The sequence below is a fragment of the Coffea arabica genome, chromosome 6e (genome assembly GCF_036785885.1).
Source record: "Coffea arabica cultivar ET-39 chromosome 6e, Coffea Arabica ET-39 HiFi, whole genome shotgun sequence".
NCBI classification, from domain to species: Eukaryota; Viridiplantae; Streptophyta; class Magnoliopsida; order Gentianales; family Rubiaceae; genus Coffea; species Coffea arabica.
The window spans coordinates 3,696,657-3,710,708 of record NC_092321.1 but is presented as its reverse complement, the minus strand read 5'-3'; the positions used below and the strand labels follow the sequence as shown (position 1 = coordinate 3,710,708).

Genomic DNA, 14,052 nt, shown 5'->3' with positions numbered 1-14,052 from the left:
CACCCTGGGTGCCTGGCACTTGCATCACTCGAAGACATGCCAAGAAGTGAGGGACTCTGGTTGAACCAGACACTCCCTTTTAACCTAACTTCTTCTAATACTATTGTTCACCTCGTCTCATGGTCTCCCCTCTCAATTGTACTCCCATCTAGTCTTTGCCACAGGTGCCTGGAGAGAGCTCTGGACATGTTGATGAAGAAGGTGCTCCAAAGTGCGCAAGTGATCCTAAACCATGTTGCACCTTTATTGCTGGTGGCAAGCCATCAGCATTCAAGATAAGGCTGCACAACATATCTTAGTATATTTTGAAAGGAATGCAATAAAGTGCGAATATCTGTGATCTCTGAATATCCAGATAATCTGTGGATACGAAGAGAGTAAAGAGGTATATGTATAGCAAGAAGAGCCTTTCAGTTTTGATGATTCAAGGAGACTGTAAAGGGATTCTGCATTCAAGTGCGCAAGTGATCCTAAACCATGTTGCACCTTTATTGCTGGTGGCATGCCATCAGCATTCAAGATAAGGCTGCACAACATATCTTAGTATATTTTGAAAGGAATGCAATAAAGTGCGAATATCTGTGATCTCTGAATATCCAGATAATCTGTGGATACGAAGAGAGTAAAGAGGTATATGTATAGCAAGAAGAGCCTTTCAGTTTTGATGATTCAAGGAGACTGTAAAGGGATTCTGCATATGGATACTAGTGAGATGAAAAGACGTGAAAAAGACATGCTTGGGATCAGATGCTCACTTTGAGTGGAAAGTATGTGTGAAAGGTTCAACAGGTTAAGTTGGCATTGCATTTCGCATTCATGCTTATAAAAGGATATCAGCTGCAGGTTATAATTAGGCATTCATTGGACAAAGTTTCCTTGTACTTGGCATAATACTACAACTGTTAGTACTGGTTGGCATGAAGTGTTAAAAAAAAAAGAGAGAGTTACAATAATCCGCTCCTTGCGGCTTGCGGGAGGGGGATGTACGTATAAGCTGCATTCGGGCTGTCGTCATCACGAGCACCAAAAAAATTTAAAATTTGCCATTTTCTGTTTACTACCTCCACTCTAGTGGGAGAACGAGTTTTACAAGGTTATGCAATTTACTCGCGATTTTGCTTATGGCTACGGCTACGGTTTTTATTGCTGCTCAACTTTTTTAAGTCTTCCGGGTTTTGTATGGTAATAAAATTCAAGCTTCAGTAGGTTTAATGAAAAAGTCCTAAAGAGGACTCATCGTGTCTAAAACAGGCGAGCTATTGCCACTCGGGGATTTCTTTTTCCTCTTCCGTTTTTGGTTGCATTATGCATCTGATTGATTTACCTCTTGCTTCACCCACGTACATGAGATAATTGATGGTCCTGAAGCATTGTCGTCATGAAGTAACGGTCACCCCATCTATTTTATCTGTCAAGTTTCAGAAACTACCATGTCAAGTTTAAAGTCACGTGTGGTCATACTTAGTATTGTTGTAGAAAAGAAAAACAGGAAAACAAAAAAATGACCACGGTAATGGAAAGTTCATGAGAATTGCAAACTTTAATGCTCAACCCTTCCAACACACCCTATACTTGAAAAATTATATATATATAGTCTGCTTGAAGATTTTGTACTTGATTTGATTGTTGTTGTGTTAATCAAAAATCGCATGAAATTAAGTACTCAAACCTGTAAATTTTGAAAGCACGACTAAGAATACTCCCGCCCGGGGGCGGGGGGTTGGGTGGGTGGTTGCAAACTTGCAGATTGCAATATAAAGACGGACCTAATTGCTGATTGCTTCCCACGTTTTGTTTTTTAATCATTGCTAGTCAAAGCAATGGCTGGCATTGGGAAATCAATTCAGGAATGCTGCCATATTTCAGGATGCTGTATCTCACGACTTCTCCAAATAGATTCGGTGGAAGGGAGGCAGCCAGACAGCATTACAGACATCAAACATCATTCTGCGTTTCGGTCATAGGATTCAAAGCGCTGACCTCAACTGAGGGTGTTTTCATTCCGTAGGTTTTTGGTCGTGGAGACAACTACAACAACCCTACTCCTCTGGTTCTTTTGCAGGATTGGAATTTGCTAGACAGACGGCTAAACGAGCAGACATGTGCACTCAAATCTGTCGAGAAACCAACTTTTGTGCGGTTCTACTTCATAGTATGCATTCGAGAGGACATGCCATGCTCAATCGATGGACTTGACAGTTCGAGCCCAACATCCCAGCTGAAATATATCATGATAAACCCCCAAAAAAAGAAACCGATTCGATCAAAATGAATCGGCACAAGCTACGACTAAATCATAGCCCCCAAGCTTGATGCTACTGGTTTCAGTTTCACCCACCTCTGCAAATTACCGTCGTCCACATAGGATTGACCTTTTCACAAAAATCATGTCTGTAGAGATTACTGTGGGAAAGAAAAATCTTCCCACTGAGCACTTAACATGGCCAGTGAACTCTAGTTCACCAACCATACTGCATTTCTTGCTCTACCAAAAATCAACAAATCACAAATAAGCAGAAATTTAGGAGAAGAAAAACCATCATGTAAGGTCTTATTTATTCTACACTATCGCTAAAGACTCAGGTTTGCAACAATCTCCTTCAAGTTATCAGTTAAGCTCCCTATATATGAAGAAAACTTTTACAAGACTATCCATAACGTTACTCTTTTACGCCCCTTTTAAGAAAATAGCTGCCTAATTTTCATCAAAGAAATTGAGTTTCATCAATAGTCACTCTCAAAACCTTGCTCACTCAGAGTTCCAGCATTCACAAGCTCTCTAACTTCTCCAACTTACTACACTCAATCAGGCTATTAGCCTCAATTAACAGCAACCCCAGCGGAGAGGTAATTTGAATGAAGTGCTTCTTGGCTGCTAGATACTTTGGACTTTGACAGCTTTAGCACCTCAACAGCTTCTTCCACCTTGGCAGCCAGTGATTCTGGTGATTCCAGCAGGAGGAGTAGCTCTGAGTTGTCCATCTCCAAAAGCATACCCGTTACTTTTGCAGCAAGATCAGGCTGCAAGAACCACAAAGTAAATGGTTATAACTAATCAACAATGTCGTCATTGGAAAGTTAAATTACCGCATTTCAATGCTAATTAAATAAAGATTAAAAAAAAAAAAAAAGGCATCATGAGCTCAGAAAGAATGAGAAAAGAATTTCAAGAATGAACTTCACCTTGTGCTGGTTGACAAGAGGAAAAAGGCGCTCCCCTAGGATTTGCTTCCTATTTTCAGGAGAAGCAGCAGCAAGCATACTACTTAACATTTGTGACCCCTCCAGCCCAGATACAATGGGCACAGGTGGAGCAGCACTTGCATTAGCAGAAGGTACAGCAGATGCCTTATTCATCTCCCGCACACGACCAGTTGGGTTGTACTTAGCACGCTGCATTATACATCAAAATGTGCATATTTTCTAAACAAGCATCGCACAATTCTTAAACATAAACAAGGAAATTTGCATGTAAACTGGAAACACAGAAGTAACTTAGTGATGAAATGATTCTTTTGTCTGTCGTTTATGTCAATGTAAATGTTAATCATCATGCATTGTAGCAACTAAGCAAAGAGGATATGAAAATTTTGTATTCTTACAAATGCATCAATTCTGTAAATTTATTCAGGAGAAAGAGTATTGACAAATCTTGGCCGTGAATCTCATTAGATGGAAATTAATATCGCATACATAAAAGTGTGTGCATCTGCGTCAGCACAATTTACCAGAAAAGAGACTCTAAAGCTTCCTTTCACTATAGAAACCACCTATTACTAAGCTCATAATCATCTCTATGAAGATTTGGTCCTAATGAGGGTAGGTTGGACAAAATAGATACCAAAAAAACATCAACTTTAAACATAACACGGTAACAGATTTGGAACTTATGTGTCTGCAGACGAAAACTTAGTTTAATACAAAAATTAGGAAACCATGTTCTTGCATATGCAGGCATATACACAGACCAATAAGGTAAGTGTGTGAACATCTGCATGGTGATTAATGGAAATACTAAGAGAACTAAATAACTGCTGAGGATATTAGAACAAGTGAGACGAGATATTTAATCACAAACATACCTGCTGATTGCCTGATTCTCTCGATGAAGCCATAAACTGACCAGACTGTTGTGCATGTGGCACATATGAAACACTCTGACCACCACCTTGTGGATGCGTATGCCCACCCATCCTTCCTCTGTTCTGCCTATGCTGTCTTGGAGCATTAGGAATCTGTAATAGATAACAGATAACCAACTAATTAAAATAGACATGACTACAAATGCAGAATCCATTGACACAATTGTATTCCCTCGCAGCTATGAACTAACTTCATACTGTCCAACACAGTGGCACAAAAAAGCTCATGTTTTTCGTGTGTGAAAAGAGAAAACATTATGACCCCAGCTATTCGAATTATAAAAAAAACTAACCAAGGGAACTTGAGCTGGTTGGAAAGCAGGTCTGCTTGAATTTGTAAAACTATTAGGCCTCCATCCTGGCCTCATTCCTATGGGCTGATACATTAGACCTGTTTGTCCAGCGACTGGAGGAACAACAGAAGGTGCTGGGTAGTAAAGTGGTGGATATCCACCTGGAATAACAGTGGAAGGTCCAGCTATTCCTGCCATTTGCCCATATTGTAGCTGTAACTGGGCCTGTCTCTCATCTTTTCTTTGAGCAATTGCAACATACAATGGCTTTTTATGGAACATAGATCCTGTACAAAATTTTTATAACAAAAAAAAAAGTTCCTTCATTAGAGGATTCTCAGAGAAAGAATTTTCACTAGCTTTGCAATTTCAAATGTCGTGGAAAAAAGATATGGAAGGAGGGGACATGAGGCCTGGAATATCATAGCAATTATCATACTTTGGACATGCACACATGCTGAAGCAAATGAAAAAGTGGAGCATCACAAATTGGAAAAAGAGTAAGTCTTCCATATGATTCGCAAATAAGGCCATTTCTGGTTGCTAAAAAATGAAACAGGTATAGACCTAAAAATGGCAGCTTTCATGCATAGCTGCTCCTAAGTACTCAGGGAATACAGTTGTACTATAGGTCGCAATGAATGAAGTATCAACTGATGCACAGCAACACTATTCTCAGATTCACCAAACAATGATGATACTTGGACATGACTGAGGTTTAATTTCCTCAGTCATCCCAAATACAACTTGCATACTTTCCCTATTTGACTCAGATTCATAATAAGTTAACTTTCCAGATTTGAAACACCTTTTAACACCTAAATTTCACCATAATATGGAAAAGAACAACAGATTCACGTACTCACCATGAAAGGTATTCACAGCATTGAAAGCCTCCTCGGGATTGGAGAAGCAAACAAATCCAAAGCCCTTGCTGATTCCTTTATCATCCCTCATAAGTTTCGCAGAAGTAATCGTGCCACATGAACTGAAGTGTTCACGCAGCTCTTCATCAGTTACTGCATCATCTATGTTCTTGACATACACATTTGAACCCTGAGATGAGCAAGTTTGACCAAGTATGGTTAGAAAAAGGAAACCAATAAGTAATATTAAAACCACCTAGAAAACCGGGAGTCAGGGAACCTGATACTTCAACATTCGCTCCCTTTTCCTCTCCTCAAACTGACGGTGCAGGAGCTCTTCACGCTCTGCTTTCTTCTGTGCCCTGGCGACATATAGTACATTCGAGCCTACACAATATATCCAACATGTTCAAAGATTAGATCATGTGCAACAATTATCTGTTCAGAAATACAATTGCCAACAAAACATAACCTACCAAGTTGTGACCCATTCATGGCCTCCATTGCTCGCCTAGCATCATGTGGACTCTCAAAATTCACAAAACCAAAACCTTTTGAAGCCCCATTTTCACTCTTTGAGATGACCAGGCTAACAATTTTCCCAAACTCAGAGAATTTTTCATTGAGGTAGTCTTCAGTGATTTCAGGGTCTAAGTTCTTCATGTAAAGATTTGTATATTTAGCATTCGGATTGAGTAAAACTCGGTCACTCTTTTTGACAAACTTACCAACGAACCTACACATAAGACATTGCAGACATTCAAATATAAAAATTCGTAGGAAAAGACCATAATCTGAAAATCACAAGAGTGCATTTGTGGTGTGGACATATTGTGCGACATTGCTAATTTACTTATACTATAGCAAAGACAGAAGTATATTTCAGCATTTGTAGAAGAATTAATGAAATCGCTCATACAATTCTTTGTCATCAATAACTGAGCCATTGAGCTTCTCAATAGCAGAATTTGCAGCATCCTCGGAGTCAAATTGAACAAATCCATATCCTTTGCTATTCCCATCATCAGCAATGGCAACTTTACAGGACAATATATTTCCAAATGGCTTAAACATTTCTTGAAGCTTTGCGCTGTCAATAGAGCCACCCAAATTCTGAAGACGATAACAGACTGGTAAATACGTTTTTGTAGCAAAAGACACATATCAAGCAATAAATAAAAGATATAAAACATTGAACACATGTACCTTCACAAAAACATTGCCAACTCCACTTTTTCTTGCCTCTGGGTCACGATGTGACCACATAACCCTTATTGCTTTACCATTTAATGTAGAATGGTTCCTTGCCCCAATTGCACAAAAAGCTGCTCAAATTTTCAGAATTGGAGGCAAAAAGAAAAAAGAGCATGATTAAACATAAATTAAAAAAAAACCCTTACTTTGATAAATCACAATAAAAAAAGATGTATCGCAACAAGTTCCATGAACAAACACAAAAATGTGAAATGATTTTATAACTTACAAATCAAAAGATAAGACTTTATTCCACTAGAAAAATACTACAAACCACCACAAGGTACAGTCAGATATATAAGCTAAACTTCTGCATGGCACAAGATGCACAGTTTGGCCCAAAAAAGCAATCAACCGACATATAAGTGAGTGGCTACAATAACATGTCAAAGAAATTGCAACGGGAAAACAATCATAATAATAAACAGACGAGAAACCAATTTATCCGTCAACTGGAGACACCTAAATCTACACCCGCAAAATTCCATGACGCTAACCACACTCATCCATGGCACACTTCTCAATTCGCATAAATTTTCTGAGAAAAAGCAATCACAGCAACATACAATCATAATCGATAAATAATAAGTGAACTACTAGTTCCTGTGTACCAACAAAAAAGCGTTTGATGCTGCAAGTGCTTCAGATGAACATTGCCAAACATTGCACAAATTACAAATTTACCGATCAATCAGGAAGGCGTGACCAAACAAAATAATAATAATCATCCTGATCAAATATATATCAACTCGGTCAAATTCAGACAGTAAAAATGAATTCCATCAAAGGACGAATAAATCAACTTGGCGTTACAGCAGATACAAATCAATTAGAAAAGTTGTACATATACATAGCACAGACATCACATACATGCATGCATGTATCAGAGGTGGAGGTGTGCGTGAGTGAGTCAGTGAATTAACCCGTATACGATCTCAGACGAATACGTATACAGAGAAAATTAGATAGCAATGAAATATACCGTCCTGGGGAGAGGTGTAGTTGACGTAGCCGTAGCAGAGGGAACGGCCAGTGGAGGAGTCGCGACAGATACGAACGGAAGTGAGAGACTTGAATTCGGAGAAGGCCTCAAAAAGCTGGGCGTCGGTGACGTCAGGGTGGAGGTCGCCGACGTAGAGGGAGGCCGGCGCCGAAATCGTCATGGAAGCGGCCGCCATTGTCTCCTTTTTTTTTGGATTTTCTTTTTAGAATTAATTTAGGAAAACGACGACGTCAAACCGCTGAAACAAAACACACGCACTAACACAACAACTGAGAATTTTATACGTTACAGAGAACTAAATCAGGAAACGAGAAGGAGAAGAAAAGGAAACCACTGGAAGACTTGGTGAAAGGACAAAGAAGTGACAGAGGAGCGCTGGCTTTGGGAATTGGGAAATGGAAGTTGGTAGTGAACAGATGATGGAGTGTAAGAGAGGAGAGGTTTTTATAAGGGAGGAATTTTTGTTGTTTTCTTCTAAAAGAAAACGTCGTTAATGAGGAAGAGGGGAGTCATAATGGAGGGGAGGGGGGGTGGGGTGGAATTTTAGGATGAGGATGAAGAGAATGGGATTATAGGAATTTGGAGGGGGGAATGATGATTTATGGTAATGCTGGTGATTTTTGGTTTCGGTGATGATGAGACGACGATACAGACAGACTCAGGGTGGGGGGGGAGTGGACTGTGGAATGAGAGGGCTGGGGGGCGCTGGGGAACAGGGTCAGGACTCAGGTGAGTGAAGTGAGGAGAGTAAGCATGATGGTTCGGATTTTTGCATGGCCGCGGGAGTTTTGTGGCGTGTTTCGCTATGCGGATACCGGAGTGAGAGAGAGATAGAGACAGCGAGGGCTGAAAGGAGGCGTATCTTCTCTTCTCACGCTCGCATCAGGAGCGTCGTTTGGACCTTCGGATCGGGAACTCGGTTTGGATTAATTACTCCCCCGGAGCCTAGTGATACTGATACCTATTTGGGTTTGTACAATGGTTAGGATGAAAAAAGCCGGATTTGCCTGGAAACATAACGGAGGTAGGCTGTAACATTAGGTTTAGGTCTTGTCATCCTCTTAATGTGTCTGTCAACTAAAAGTTACAATGAATAAAATTATCTTTATCTTCGCAGACATGAAATGAGTTTGTCAATTAAAAAGAAGATTTAATTATATGACAAATATAATTGAGGGCAATAAATTCGATAGGTTTTATTTACTCGTAATAAATATTATCATTCGTCAAAAATAATGTGACTAGGTCAAATGCTCTATTTATTCACAATAAATGCTTGCCGCACCTCTAGATAATTACCGAAAAATTATATTTATCCTGCAACTAATAAAATCAGCTTTACTTGTTTTTTCACTATCTCCATGCAAATTTCATCATATTATCAACGAATATATATCATATAATGAAGTATAATTGTTGGCATAAAATTCAATTAATTGATTTTCCTATTTATTTTATTTGTACGTACATCGCAAGTTAGTGACATATATATATATATATATTATATGACTGGTGACTGGGAATCGGGTTTTTTTTCAATTTGTGAGGTACCAGACCCGTAATTGTAATTGACAATTTTGACTTGTGGATGGATGTGATGTACACGCAAAAGGGTTGCGGGTTTTGTATGCACGTGAAACAAAGGGCAGAAAGCCAGCGCAGAAGCAGAGTGAGAGAGAGAGAGAGAAGGGTAAGTGAAAAGTGTAGTGGACCTAAACCCCCTAAAGACCACTTCAAATCTCCCCAAAGAGGTGGCTCTCACCGCATCACACTAAACACAAGGATCGCCTTATTTCCTAACCAGACCTTAACCACAACCCCCGCCCTCTTCAACGGACCTTACACCAACACTTAACCCTACTACTCTCCTCTCTCTCTCTCCTACTCCTCCAATTTATCACACTCGTTTTATCTTTTACTACTACAATATAATTATTTTCCATCCGTAAAAGAACGACCTGTTTGTTTAAAGATAGATTTCACTTTTTTTAAAAATTTTTATATCAATGTAATTAATTAGTTTCTCAATTGAAGTCGAATGCAACTTCCTCATAATAAAAGTAACTTCGTAGGCATTGTGTATTTACACCAGTGCTTTGAATATGGCTGGCGGATTCTGGTGAGCAGGTAAAACAGGATCCCATTTAAAGATTTCGTTTCATGCATTGACGGCTGAATTGTTTGAACCTCTGGCTCAAGTATATCCAACATTTTGTTTCCTCGTTTTATCCGAATACGAGGAAAGTTATCAATTACTGTACGATCCGTGGGACCGGTTGATGATGGCATGGTGACCGAAGAGCATCAACTTTATGATGGTCGATTTTTAATAATAACAACAAAAAAAAAGGAAATTACACCTTTTATCTTAATGAAAGAAACTATCAAAATCACGTGGGAAAGGTACGACCCTATTTGGCACTTGAGTTTTTTGTTAAGTTTATTTATTACAAATTTTTTTAAAATTTTAATTACTGTAATCTAAAAAAAAATTCAAAATTTTTAAACTATATACTTTAAAATATTTAAAATTTTATACACTTCAAAAATTTTTTAAAAAATTTTTATAGTAAGTCACAGTAAAATTTTAGATAAATACCCAAAAAATTCACTTGCTTGCCAAACGGAGCCTATATTTGATAGATGGGTATGCCTTTTTTGTAGTTTTGCATAGCATCAATAAATTTCTTATCTATCAAACAAAAAAATACGATATTTGATTGTGTCACACATGTTTTTTCGTGCATGCCAATGTTGAGTTAAATTCTCGTCTGATACACCATGGTTCAAATCCTAGTTGGCAGGTTTGGGATATATAGAGAGAGAGAAAAAAAAAGGGGGGATGGAGGAGGTACACATGTGTGGCTGGAATTTCTTGTTGCATTTTTTCTGACTATTATACCCTTCGATTCTAGTTTTGTCCCTGATTGAGTAATTAGTGACAATAGGAAACGTTGGGTTTATTATAGTCTGTTCGTCTTTGCATGGCTAAAGTTGCCATTCAAAATCTTTGACGGTGTGATGGCCGGTGCGGTGGACACTGGACGTATGACTTCTTTCCTTGTTTGCTGCTACGCGCTTTTCTCCTTTTTACCAAGCCGTCTAGCCAATAGTGCTACATCATCACGGCATGCATCAGTATGAGAAAAAAAACATTCATGCTCAGCCAGGTCGATTCCGCAACTGACACCATCTCCTTCAGTTCTCCTACTTCCCTCCCAGCAGCTAGCAAGAATCCAGCCAAACGTGAAAAAAAAACTGACTAAATCAACTTCGACCTAAAATGATCACAATGTAGTGTTGGTAATAGTTTGTAATGAGTATGTTGAAATCCATTGTCCCACATTGAAAGAGGATAAAGTGCATGTTGCCTATATATGAGTCATTGTCCTATTCCTTTACAAACTTGTTCCAAGATAATAGTTTGGAGGGAAAGTTTGGTGGGAAACTTATTTCAAGATATATAAAATCTTGACAAGGGCACTTGGGCACTTGGGGCACCTTGGGGCTTTCTGAAAGGGTGTCAATCAGAGGTAGTTAATGGCGGTTGGCGGTTACATTTTGCAGACATATCTGTTAATTGGCTAACTACCCAAACGCCTATTCAATAAAGATTGCATCCTCTGATAGTGCCTTGAATAGGTGCTTCAATCCTTTTAAATAGTAGGATTTCGACAGAATTAAATTACTTTTACTTTTCATTTGATAGTTCTTAGACTTTGTTGTATCCTAGAGGTAATTTGTCTAATAGAGGCAAATAACACCTTAAGGAAAGTGCTTTCACGCCTCAAAGTCTCTGTATTTGTCTAGTATAGTTTTGTTCTTTACTACAGTTTAATAACATGTAGATGGTATGTTTTGTGAATGCCAAAGACAACCTCCAAGCATTATCAGCACCAAAGCTAGCACAAGCAACGTAGATATATTAGCTAGCAACATGCTTTTGTTCATCCCAAGTGACTGTTGTAACTTTTGATGGCTTTTCACCACAGCTTACTCAAGGCCATATGTAAATATGATTTGTTCATCTATCAATGTGAATATATGCAACTTCATATATTGCCTACATAAAATTAAGGGATAATTTCAGAAACCTCTCTCGAGGTTTCTGACAATTTCATCTAGTATCCTTGAGATTTTCAATATTACACTTACCTCTCTTGACCCTATAACATGACCATAATAACCTTAATATATTAATATTTTTCATTCAATTAAATAATACGCTCCTAATCTTTGTGCAAAGGAATGCACCACACAATTAAATATTTAATGGAAACAAAATCAAGGTCACTTATAGAATAACTAATTATGTCCTAAACATAATTCTAACATATTACAAATTACTTTTAGTTTGGCTTGAAAGATCTAAAGATGAATAGAAGAAGATGTAAGTTGAAGATTGAAATATAACGGGCATGAAATGGTAGTCCAACATTTGAGAGATGGGATATTATATTAATACAACTAGTGAAATCTGTTAAGTTTAACAGTATTGATTTTTTTCCCTTTTGTAACTTAGATTGAGATTTTAGAATTTAAGAACTGATGGTAACTGTGGTCATGATGATAATAGTACTAATTTGAGATGTAGGAATATGAAATATTTAAAATAGTAGAGATAAAGGTTGAAAGTAAGTTTGAGATTTTGTGCATATTTCATATATTTTTATAGAATTTTATAAAAAGGTAAAATGAACTTCACGATTTAATGAGGGAAAATTGGGTTATTCCTTCACAAATTTGACCATTGAATAGTTTTTGTTGGCAAAATGGTAAATTTAAGGGAAGTATGTGTAATTTTTAAAATTTTAAAGGTACTAAGTAAAACTATTAAAAACCTCAAGGGAGGTTTCTGAAATTATCCCTACAATTAATACCAAAACTCTATAAACCCATTCAAACAACGAAGTCGGAGCACCCTCGCGCTTACAGCGTGGCCCAAACCAACTAGTATAAGGTAATGTGGGCAACCAGAGCAGGGAAGGACATGGGGACGAAGGGGGAGGGTTTAAGAAAATGGCGTGGGCACGACTCATATCAGGCTTAGTCTTATATTGCCAACTTCAATCCATTTTAGTTTCGGCTATCTATTTTAAACCCATACAGAGCCTAGCACATTCGTCTTATATATTTGATCCATTATGTCTTGGGCCGGAACAGTTGATTGCTCGAACGGTCCTTCCATACGTCAACAAACCATAGTAGTCTTATTGTAAGCTTATACGTAGTAGTTATTCATAAATAAGTCGGTACTAATCCCATTTTAGTTTTTAGGCAAAAGTAGTGAAATGAAACTGAAAAAGCTAATAAAGCAGGTGAAAATTTTGCAAGCCTTACCAAGAGAACTATAATTTAGCTAGATTAAATAATTTTCATCCGATTTTTGGCAATGTCATCTCATAGTTTGCATAAATTACATGATAAATATTTTATATTGCGTCTTGATTATTTTATGCACTTTTGAAGTAAATTAAAAAGGCTCATGTCACTTGAAAGAAGGATAATTTTTTTATACACTGTCAGTGTAAATTTTTTTTATACTAGCATGTTTAAATCATACGACACATAACATAAATTCAAATTTAAAATTCCAAACGTGTACATGTGGCATATATCCAAAATTATTTGTATAAAAAATTACTGCATTGTCAGCGTATAAAAAGTTTATTTTTTGAAGAAATCAAGTTACAAGCTTTGCTAAACTATAAAATTATAGGGTAGAATTTGTATATGATTTCAAATTTGAAATTTAATTTTTACATGTGCAGCATAAATCTACAACAGCTAAAGCGGCATATATCTGCAACAGCCGATGTATATTTATATATATTCTACGTTAACACTATTTAAAAACTTAATCCATGTTAATATTTGATGTTGGGGTCGCACGGTGTAAAGCATAAAACGTAAACTTACAACTAGAATCACCGATCTCATTAGGAAAAACTAGCTAAGAACAGATTATAAACAATGTTTTTAAACTCGGATCGGTCAGTGAACCGGAGAGGTGGCCGGTTCGCGGTTCGACCGGTCCGACCGGTCCAACCGGCCGGTTCAAAGGTTCACTGTTTTTTTTTTTTTTTTTTTTTTAAGTGTTAAGTACTAAGCATGTTTCATTCTATACTTGAACTTTACCAACATAACTTAATTTAAGTTATGATAATAATAAATTTTCTAAAAGTTATACATAAAACATGGAATGATAAATATAATTAAAATATCATAATTCACCATAAGTTTTCATAAATTCATTATAAACATAAATAGATACAATCCAAATGTGCGCCAATTATCACAAATAAAAACACAAAAAATAAATAAATAAAATATTAAAATTCTTTTACAACCCTTAAAAAAATCCATAAAAGAGTTCAAGTTAAAACAAACTATTTGAATAGCAAACTTTTATCAGTGGCATGATAAGCAACCACACCACCTTCACAATTTCATCAACTTAAGCTGAAAAAGTAAAATTTTATTATAAAAATATA

At 37.2% G+C, this 14,052-nt stretch overlaps 1 protein-coding gene across 1 annotated transcript; it reads right to left on the bottom strand.

Annotated features, from left to right (window-relative positions):
• Positions 1-2,539: 2,539 nt before the first annotated feature.
• Positions 2,540-7,997, bottom strand: LOC140010003 (polyadenylate-binding protein 7-like). Its single transcript, XM_072056369.1, has 10 exons — positions 7,538-7,997; positions 6,508-6,626; positions 6,221-6,414; positions 5,778-6,037; positions 5,582-5,688; positions 5,302-5,491; positions 4,436-4,722; positions 4,083-4,235; positions 3,184-3,393; positions 2,540-3,021 (listed from the first exon to the last, which is right to left on the bottom strand). The coding sequence occupies exons 1-10, from the start codon at positions 7,731-7,733 to the stop codon at positions 2,821-2,823; spliced, it is 1,917 nt and encodes a 638-aa protein (XP_071912470.1). The 5' UTR covers positions 7,734-7,997; the 3' UTR covers positions 2,540-2,820.
• Between the last annotated feature and the right edge of the window lie 6,055 nt (positions 7,998-14,052).